This window comes from Ascaphus truei, unplaced genomic scaffold (genome assembly GCF_040206685.1).
Source record: "Ascaphus truei isolate aAscTru1 unplaced genomic scaffold, aAscTru1.hap1 HAP1_SCAFFOLD_625, whole genome shotgun sequence".
Lineage (NCBI taxonomy): Eukaryota > Metazoa > Chordata > Amphibia > Anura > Ascaphidae > Ascaphus > Ascaphus truei.
The window spans coordinates 15389-26232 of NW_027456958.1; the positions used below are offsets into that span (position 1 = coordinate 15389).

General features: G+C 51.0%; 1 protein-coding gene across 1 annotated transcript; it reads left to right on the forward strand.

Moving 5' to 3' along the window:
* Positions 1-5040: 5040 nt before the first annotated feature.
* On the forward strand, positions 5041-5810 carry LOC142485704 (histone H1.01-like). Its single transcript, XM_075584508.1, has one exon. The coding sequence runs from the start codon at positions 5063-5065 to the stop codon at positions 5720-5722; it is 660 nt and encodes a 219-aa protein (XP_075440623.1). The 5' UTR covers positions 5041-5062; the 3' UTR covers positions 5723-5810.
* Positions 5811-10844: the final 5034 nt, after the last annotated feature.

Genomic DNA, 10844 nt, shown 5'->3' on the forward strand with positions numbered 1-10844 from the left:
CCTTCTACATATACTTACTATATGAGCAGTATTCAGCAATCTCATTGACTTTTTGAGCGCCGGATTGGTTAACCTTTTGGTTTTCCTTGTACTTACCTCCCAACAATCTGTCTACCCGATCATGGGCGTCCGCAGAAATGTTTTCAGGGGGGGGCATAATGTTAACTAGACAGAGAGAGAGAGTGGTTGTGGGGTGTGTGGGTGACGGGGTGGGTGACTGACACTTTGACTGACTGACTCGTGTGTGACTGACACTTGGGTGGGTGACTGACTGACTGTGGGTTGGTGTCAGTATTCATTCACAGACAGACACAAACACACAACCTCCCTCTCTCAGACTCTCACTCTCCCTCTCAGACTCTCCCCCTCTCAGACTCTCCCTCCCCCTCTCAGACTCTCACTCTCCCTCTCAGACTCTCCCTCTCCCTCTCAGACTCTCCCTCTCCCACTCAGACTCTCCCTCTCCCACTCAGACTCTCCCTCTCCCACTCAGACTCTCCCTCTCCCACTCAGACTCTCCCTCTCCCACTCAGACTCTCCCTCTCCCACTCAGACTCTCCCTCTCCCACTCAGACTCTCCCTCTCAGACTCTCCCTCTCAGACTCTCCCCCTCAGACTCTCCCCCTCAGACTCTCCCCCTCAGACTCTCCCCCTCAGACTCTCCCTCTCCCTCTCCGACTCTCCCTCTCAGACTCTCCCTCTCCCTCTCAGACTCTCCCTCTCCCTCTCAGACTCTCCCTCTCAGACTCTCCCACTCAGACTCTCCCTCTCCCACTCAGACTCTCCCTCTCCCACTCAGACTCTCCCTCTCCCACTCAGACTCTCCCTCTCCCACTCAGACTCTCCCCCTCAGACTCTCCCCCTCAGACTCTCCCTCTCCCTCTCCGACTCTCCCTCTCAGACTCTCACTCTCCCTCTCAGACTCTCCCTCTCCCTCTCAGACTCTCCCTCTCAGACTCTCCCTCTCAGACTCTCCCACTCAGACTCTCCCTCTCCCACTCAGACTCTCCCTCTCCCACTCAGACTCTCCCTCTCCCACTCAGACTCTCCCTCTCCCTCTCAGACGCTCCCTGTCCCTCTCAGACTCTCCCTCTCAGACTCTCCCTCTCAGACTCTCCCTCTCAGACTCTCCCTCTCCCTCTCCGACTCTCTCCCTCTCAGACTCTCCCTCAGACTCTCTCTCCCTCTCCCTCTCCCTCTCAGACTCTCTCTCCCTCTCCCTCTCAGACTCTCTCTCCCTCTCAGACTCTCTCTCCCTCTCCCCCTCACTCTCCCCCTCACTCTCCCTCTCCCCCTCAGACCCCTCCTCTCCCCCTCAGACTCTCTCCCCCTCAGAATCCCTCTCTCACTCACTCTCTCTCTCACTCAGACTCTCTCTCTCACTCAGACTCTCTCTCTCTCACTCAGACTCTCTCTCTCTCTCACTCAGACTCTCTCTCTCACTCACCCAGACTCTCTCTCTCACTCACCCAGACTCTCTCTCTCACTCACCCAGACTCTCTCACTCACCCAGACTCTCTCTCACTCACCCAGACTCTCTCTCTCACTCACCCAGACTCTCTCTCTCTCACTCACCCAGACTCTCTCTCTCACTCACCCAGACTCTCTCTCACTCACCCAGACTCTCTCTCACTCACCCAGACTCTCTCTCTCACTCACCCAGACTCTCCCCCCCTCAGACTCTCCCCCCCTCAGACTCTCTCCCACTCAGACTCTCTCTCTCACTCAGACTCTCTCTCTCACTCAGACTCTCTCTCTCACTCAGACTCTCTCTCTCTCACTCTCTCAGACTCTCTCTCTCTCACTCAGACTCTCACTCACTCTCTCTCTCACTCAGACTCTCTCTCTCACTCAGACTCTCTCTCTCTCACTCAGACTCTCTCTCTCTCACTCAGACTCTCTCTCTCTCACTCAGACTCTCTCTCTCTCTCACTCAGACTCTCTCTCACTCAGACTCTCTCTCTCTCACTCAGACACACACCACACACACCACACCACACACACCTTGTCTGGTGCCACTCTAATGCAGATATCCCAAGGTGTAGCCCCATCTCTTTCTTACCCCCTCTCTTCTTCATTCACTCTCTCCCCTCACCCCTCTCTTCCTCACTTCCTCTATTACACCCCCTGTCTCCTCACTCTCCCCCCTCCATCAATTATCCCCCTCTGACTCAAACCCACTCCCTGAATCCGTCCTCCTCACATTCATTCCCTCCCCCCCTGATCTCTCTCACACACACAGACACACACTCAGACACAAACTCAGACACTCGCAACAAGGGGGAATCGGAGCAGGGGGGGGGGGGGAACCGGAACAGGGGGGGGGGAATCGGAACGGGAAGGGGGGACCCGGAGCAGGGGGGGAATCGGAACGGGAAGGGGGGACCGGAGCAGGGGGGGGGACCAGAGCAGGGGGAAGATTTTGGAACGGGGGGGATCGGAGCAGGGGGGGGGGGGGAATCAGAGCAGGAGGACAAGGGGGAAGCGAGAGTGGCATGGAGCAGTAGTCACCTAACTTGCTCCATGCAGGAAAGGGCGGGCCTCGCTATGCAAGGTCAGATAGACTGCAGGGGTGAGCAAACTTTTTATGCCGAGCCCCCCTTTTCATCCATTTAATTTCTCGGGCCCCCCCTGCCTGACGTAATCAAAATCACATGAACCCCCCCCCTTTATTAAACGATATACAATGTAAATACAAATATGTTTCAACAGCTCGCGCTTGCAAAATTGGGCTGCGTCCACGTTGCCGCCGAGAGTGGTGACATCACCAACTCTCCAAGCATGAGCACAGGGTGTCCTGCATAATTTTGCAAGCACGAGTGGGGGGTATGGATCAGGGCTATTTCTGTGTTTGTGTGTGGCTGTGTGTGGGTGTGGGGTTGTGCGCATTGACTGCTGCTGAGCATGCTTCAATTTCAATTTTGTTTGTCTCCCCAAGCGCCAAGCTTGGGAGAGCGTACACCCTCCAATTTGTGCAACGCTGCATTCAATCACAACACCCATACACACACACAATCACAACACAGACACACCACACACACAATCACAACACACACAACACCCCCCCACACACTAATATCACAACACACGCTAATATCACACCACACAACACACACAATCAATCACAACACAAACAACACCCCCCCCCACCACACACAATCACAGCACACATTCAATCACAAAACACACACATCACTATACACACACATATATATATATATATATATACACACACACACACATCACTATACATATATATACACACACCCACACCCACACCCACACACACACACATCACTATACATATATATATACACACACACACACATCACTATACATATATACACACACACACACACATCATTATACATATATATATACACACACACATCATTATACATATATATATACACACACACAGCACTATACATATATATATATACACACACACACACACACACACACATCACTATACATATATACACACACATCACTATACATATATACACACACCACTATACACACACACACACATCACTATACACACCACTATACACACACACACACATCACTATACACACACACACACATCACTATACAAACACACACACACACATCACTATACACACCAATATATACACACACACACACACACACACACACACACACACACACACACACACACACACACACCTGTACTGCATGCTCGGTTCCCCACGCTGCTGAACACTGGAGGTGTAGGAAGAGGAGGGCTTGAGTCTGTGTGCAGAGGGACGCCCCGCCCCCTCTGCAAGCACAGGGAAACAACAGCAGCAGCAGCACGGAGTTTCTGCCCGCCACTGCTCTGCTCTGCTCTGCCCCCAGGTTTCGCCGCACAGGCTGCGCCCCCCCCTAAATAATTTGGCGCCCCACAGTTTTGCACACCGCTGAGATAGGGCTTGCGAGGGCCAAAAAAAAAAAAATCCTGGCAGCGTGCCAACACGCGCCAGCCAATCAGGAGACAAGGGAGGTTTTTTTTTTTTTTGCAGAAGAGCGCGCTAAATCCTGTCACGCCAGTGCCCTCTGTTCCCCGCTGTTGGCGGCCCAGGATCCAGGGGGGGGCAAGCGCCCCCCCTTGCCCAAGCGCCCCCCCTTGCCCCCCCCCTGCGGACGCCCATGTTAATATCACATATATATATTTTTTGTAACTGACATATAAACATATTTTTAACACTTCCCAATTGTATTAAAAGCTTAAACAAAATAGATGTTTGATTATTACATTATTAAAATATATTTACTGTCATTCACATGATGTGTATGTTACTATGATTTTGTTTTTAGAAAACATAATGTTACATACATATCATTATAAACTATTCATTTGCAGAACAGATGGAATACAAAACTTTTCGAATCTCCCATTTAATAACCAATATTCATAACTGACAATGGAATAATACAGAGCTTAGTACCGGGGAAATGGAACAACATGAAATAGCAATGTACACTGCACAGGAATTATTGTGCTACTTGTACATATATAGTGAATCCCCAGACCATGTTTATATATTTATATGCACATTATTTTAAACTGATACTGTAGAATAATATGTTCTTAGTGTCACTGTATGAGGATGGAGGTTGCACATTTAGTCTGAGCAAAGTAAAAGTGACAGAAATAGACAGATATGAATGAAATCTGGCAAATCCCGGGCTACAGAGCCGAACTTTCACCCATTATTCCTAATTGTGTTTGTACTTTCCCAGCAGAAAAATGATACAGCAGTGAAGAGAATATAATTCCTTATAAATTGCATGCAAGAAGGGGGGATGTGAGTAATAATTAGGAGATAAAATGCCCTTTTCTTGCAGCCTCAGAAACACAAAGTCAGAGCAGTGTTTGTGATCCGGGAGGATGAGAGTCAGGGGCGGGGCTTAGTGATTATACCCAATGAGAAAGAAGCTCACTCCGATAACTAACCAATCACAGAGCAGCAGGCTCTCTATATAAGTCCCGGCAGGTCCCCGCCCCCAGTATAACTTTCTGTCAGTGTGTTGGGATATTTTACCTGCAGCTGCAATGGCCGAGACCGCTCCTGCGCCTCCTCCTCCTCCAGCTGAAAGCGACGCCAAGAAGAAGCAGCCGAAGAAAGCGGCCGGAGCCTCGAAAAGCCGCCCAGCAAAGTCCGGTCCCAGCGTGTCCGATCTGATAGTGAGAGCTGTGTCCGCCTCTAAGGAGCGCAGCGGGGTCTCCCTGTCCGCTCTGAAGAAGGCTCTGGCTGCAGGAGGCTACGATGTGGAGAAGAATAACAGCCGCCTGAAGCTGGCTCTCAAGGGCTTGGTGAGCAAGGAAACCCTGATCCAGCTGAAAGGGAGCGGAGCCTCCGGATCGTTCAAGCTGAATAAGAAGCAGCTGGAGAGCAAGGAGAAGGCGGCCAAGAAAAAGGATGTGGGGAAACCCAAGAAGCCAGTAGCAAAGAAACCTGCCAAGTCCCCCAAGAAACCCAAAAAGGCTCCGGCGGGAGTGAAGAAAAGCCCCAAAAAGGTCAAGAAACCGGCGGCCGCCAAGAAGCCAGCAAAAAGCCCGAAGAAGTCTAAAGCTGCCAAGCCCAGGAAGGCTGTGAAGAGCCCGGCGGCTAAAAAGGCTGCGAAGCCAAAAATTGCTAAGAGTCCAGCTAAGGCCAAGGCAGCCAAACCCAAAGCAGCAAAGCCCAAGAGGGCGGCAGCTCCTAAGAAGTGAGACCGACAACTTCAGCCTCTTACAAACACAAAGGCTCTTTTAAGAGCCACCACAACCCCACATAGAGAGCTGTGCACATAATGTGTAACTGGGAGTGTTTCTCCAACTTATCCCATGCAGGGGTTTGTGTTATACTGCCAGAGCATAAGTGTATATGAATTGATACTGCGAGCACTGTAAGGTGCATGTGTAAGTTTTTAGTCCCTAACCTATTGCACGAATACATGTTTCTCAGACAAACTGACATTATCGTTGTTTGTGTCTACATAAAACAATATTCACAAAGTGTAGTTTACATCAGAAAAACGTATTTATCACCATGTTATTAAAAAAAGTGTTTACATCACATTGAAAGCATCAAGCACACGCTATTCCATAACACTTCAGTTTGATCACCAGTGGCACATGGGAGGGGGGGCATTTACAGGTTTGTCTTTACGTGCACCCATATACAGCATGAAATGGTGACTGCATGCAAGTCTATATATCACATGACAAAGAATACACAAATATTGAATTTGTGTTTATCTAAACTGTCACACATCAAGTACATATGTTGGTACAAGGATAACACACTTCTTTAATTCTCTATATTGAGATCAGTATCCGTGTGTTAATATTGATCAGGCAATTTCATTGAAAATGTGGTGGCTCTTAAAAGAGCCTTTGTTTTTGGGGTGTAAATGAAGTCAGGGTGCAGCCGGCCTAAGCTCTCTCCCCTCTGATCCTGCGGGCCAGCTGGATGTCCTTGGGCATGATGGTGACCCTCTTGACGTGGATAGCGCACAGGTTGGTGTCCTCGAAGAGCCCCACCAGATAAGCCTCGCTGGCCTCCTGCAGAGCCATGACAGCCGAGCTCTGGAAGCGCAGGTCAGTCTTGAAGTCCTGGGTGATCTCCCGGACCAGGCGCTGGAAGGGCAGCTTGCGGATGAGCAGCTCGGTGGACTTCTGGTAGCGGCGGATCTCCCTGAGAGCCACAGTACCGGGCCGGTAGCGGTGAGGCTTCTTCACTCTGCCGGTGGCCGGTGCGCTCTTTCTGGCAGCCTTGGTCGCTAGCTGCTTACGGGGAGCCTTCCCTCCGGTGGATTTCCGGGCGGTCTGCTTGGTCCGGGCCATCCTGTGCTGCTGTGTCAGTGCGCGTCTCCGGTCAGGAACTAATAAAGAAAAAAGCCGACCGTTCTGTTCTGACTGACAGATTAAATCTGTCAGTGGTGATATTGGATACCGAGGCTTGAGCCTCATTACTCCAAGTTCTCTTGTTGAGTGTATTGTCGCACTCTTTAGGAAGCTTCTTGATCTGTGTTACTTGCCACAGTTGAGTTGGTTTCACAGGGTCAGCGCTGTGATGGGTCGTGGGTAGCGGTCAAATGGGTTTGCAGAGATAGCAGCAAGCTTCTTGATCAGCGGGTTTGAGTTCTGGTCCAGTTCCTTGTAGAATTTCTTGTTGAGCTTCTTTAGATGTTCATCTAACATCTCGATGCCCAGTTCCCTATGAAGGTCTGCTATTCTTGTAGGAAGTGGAGCGTTGGACGCAATCCGCAGTGCCTTGTTCTGTAATTTTTGGAGAGATGATCTTTGATATTGGTGGCAACCACTCCACACCGGGGAGGCGTATGTCATTGTGGGTCTAATGATCGCCTTGATCACATTGACTTTGCTCTTGATGGGCATGGTCCTTGTCTTCAGCAGAGGGTACAGTGCTGCCAGCTTGGTTGTTGCCTTCTGTTGAATCTTCTCAATGTGGTTTCTCCAGCTTAGCTTGCTATCTAGGATTACCCCTAGGTAAGAGCTGTTTGGCTCCCATTTGACAGCCTCTCCGTTGAGGGTGATTGGTGGGTGTGCCTTGATCCTCTTTTTGGTAAACAGTGTAGCTGTAGTCTTGCTGGAGTTCAGTCCTACTTGCCAGTCACTGTACCATGTTGATAGCATGTCTAGTGCTTTCTGGATGTTCTTAGCTACTTCTTTCTCTCTGAAGGACTGGGAGATGACTGCCACATCATCTGCGTAGAGTGCCAGTTGGGTCTTGTGGAGGTCTGTGGGGATGTCATTCATGAAGAGGTTGAACAGGAAAGGTCCCAGGACTGATCCCTGTGGCACGCCTGCGCGGATGGGGCGTGTTGTTGAGAGCTCTTCTCGCACAGCCACGTGGAATGTGCGCTCCCGCAAGTAGCTTGCAGTCAGCTTAATCAGGTAGTTTGGGAATTTCAGGTTGATCATTTTGTGCAGTAGTCCTTCATGCCAAACTCTGTCAAACGCTTTGGCCACGTCCAAGAAGACTACTCCAGTTGATTTGTGGATGTTGAATCCATGGCTTATTATGTCAACGACTCGCAGCAGCTGATGGTTGGTTGAGTGGTCCTTCCGGAATCCAAATTGCTCCTTTAGTAGAATGTTTTTACCAGAGGCAAAGTGGCAGAGGCGCGTAAGAATAACTTTCTCCAGGGGTTTCGACAGTCCAGAGAGCAGGCTTATCGGACGGTAGTTTGCAGGATCCCTCAGTGGTTTTCCAGGCTTTGGAAATACAATGACCTTGGCTTCCTTCCAGGATTGAGGAAAGTGCTGGAGCCGCATGCATGCATTGAAGATTTCTGTGAGGCATTCCATGGCTGCCGGCGGAAGCTTCTTGATGGCCAGGTTGGTAATTCCGTCACTTCCTGGTGCTTTGCCATTTGCCAGCTTTTCTGCAAGTTGCGTTATCTCGGTCCTGGTGCATCCTTCAAGGGTTTCCGCTTCGGTCTCTGGTAGGTGCTCGGTAAGATGCCTGTTAACTCCTTGCTCAACTTCCCGTGCTATTTTGCTGGCTTGGTTAGGCCTAAAAGTTGTCTCCAGTGTGTCAGCGAGAACCTCTGCCTTGTCCTTGTTGCTACATGCCAGGTGGGTCTGGCCCTGGATAGGTGGATTAGGCTCCTTCTTCCCGGTCAGGCGTCGGGTCATTCTCCAAACAGAGTTGTCGGATTCCTTCAGCTTGGCTGCTGCGGCCTCCCACCTCTCCCCCCGGTGTTGGCTGATTTGCTGTCGCAGTAGTCTGGCAAGTGAGTTGTACTTTACCAGAAGGTCAGGTGTGCGGAACTTCTGCCACTGGCGTCGGGCCCTGTTTTTCTCATCAATCGCTTGCTTGATTCCGCTCGGTAGGTCGTAGATGGAGCAGCGTTTGGGCATCTGTTTCGGGACGCTGTGCTCTATTGCATGTTGGACTGCGGTAGTAAAGGTGTTAACAGCATCATCAATGTCTCCGTTGGTGTGCAAGGGGCGGGGGTTTGTGATGTTGCTCAACTCTTCTTTGTACAGGCTCCAGTTCGCCCTGGTGAAGTTGTACCTGGGTGTTTGCTGGTGGGTTTCCATCTCATCGCCTACAGTAATGGTAACTGGGTTGTGGTCTGAGGTCAGTTCCGCCAGGGTTTCCAACTGGACAGAATGTTTCACGTTCTTCAGTAAGACAATGTCCAGGACATCCGGTGTGTGGCTTGCAGTGCCTGGGTAGTGGGTGGGTTCTGTAGGGCCAGCCACTACAAAGTCACTCTCCTTTGAGTAAGCAAGAAGAGCTTGTCCTCTGGAGTTTGCTGTCCTTGAATTCCAGCACCGGTGTTTGGCATTTAGGTCTCCCCCGATGATGGTTGGGACAGTGGAGTCCAGCAGAGCTTCCAAGTCTCCCAAGTGTAGCTTCACCTTAGGGGGGCAGTAGGTGGCAATTAGTCGCAGTGGTCCTGTTGCAGTCTTTACCTGTACTCCAGTGGCTTCAATACTCCGGAGGGGTGGTAGTACAATCTCATTATGGCTGACCCGTGTGTTAACAATCACAGCCGTCCCACCACCTCTGGCTCCTGTTGCCCGGTCGGTACGGTATACCCTGTGGTTCGCCAGGCTTAGTTTTTGGTTTCCTTGAAGGTGGGTCTCCGAGAGCAGAGCTGCGCATACATTCCTCGATTCCATCAGGTGAAGGAGTTCATCTGTCTTCTTGCTGATACCATTTGCATTCCACATCACGATGACAGAACTGCGTTTAGATGTTGCTGCCATGGTGGTTAGTTTCTGTGCTCCTGAGAAGGGCCGGGATGAGATTCGCTATCATTGTCACAATGGGGTGAATATCCATTCTCGCAATAGCGCTCGCTATTTTAAGGATGATCTCTAGCCAGCTTGTTGGGCTTGCGGTTCCGCCTGCGGGGTCCGGGTTGGCCGCCTCAACGGGGTTGGTGGATGGTGTCCTGAGAGTTTCCGCGTAGGTCTGTCCGTCTGGGTTTTGCGTCCTCTGGGTGGATGCCGTGCCTAAGTCTGGGATCAGGTGTTCTGTGGTCCTCTGTCTCTCCGGCGCCAGGCGGGGAAGCTGGTATTGAGTAGTGGGTGTCTTCCTTGGTGCCTGCTCCATCAGGTGGGGTGTCCGCTTTTCCCGTTCCTCTTGCTTTGCATTTGTGAGGTACGGGCAACCACGGTAGCTTGCCGGGTGTGGGCCTTTGCAGTTAGCACATGTCGCCGGCTCCTTCCTGTCTCGTGGGCATTCCTTGGAGTTGTGGTTCTCTCCACAACACACACAGCGTGGCTTCTGGTGGCAAAATGCAGAGGTATGCCCGAGCCGTTGGCAGTTGAAACACATGGTTGGGCCTTTTCTGCCCTTTGGCGCTTCTGTGGTTACCACACAGCTACAAAGCTTGGTAATCTTGGTAAGATCTGCAGGCTGGCTCTCCGGGGTTTCTGCCAGTGTGACAATAAACAAAGGGAACTTCTTGGTCTTGTCCACCGGGGATGTCAACTGGGCTACGCTCTTGACTGGAAGTCCATGTTCCGCGAGGTCGTGGGAAATCTCCTCCACGGAGGCGTTTGCTGGTAAGCCGCGAATTACAAATTTCTGGGGCTTTAGGCGCGTCAGTGGGAAGGTGTAGTATTCTATGCCCTGCTTTGCAAAGCAGTCCGTCAAGCTCCGGTAGTCGTCCACAGTTGTGGTAGTGATCTTTGCGTGGTTCGCCCGTGGTTTAACTACAAACGGGGAAGTGCAGTGCTCGGTGAGGATGTCGACAAGGTCCTTGTGGGTCTTCATATTCCTAAACATTACCGGTGGTATGCGAATCTTTTTGGGTGGGAGTGCAGTCTCTTCATCGTTGCACCTGGGCCCTGAGCAGTCATCGGC

Excerpts from the sequence above, each read along its gene's own strand:
- LOC142485704 (XM_075584508.1), top strand. The coding sequence starts at position 5,063 with ATGGCCGAGACCGCTCCTGCGCCTCCTCCTCCTCCAGCTGAAAGCGAC.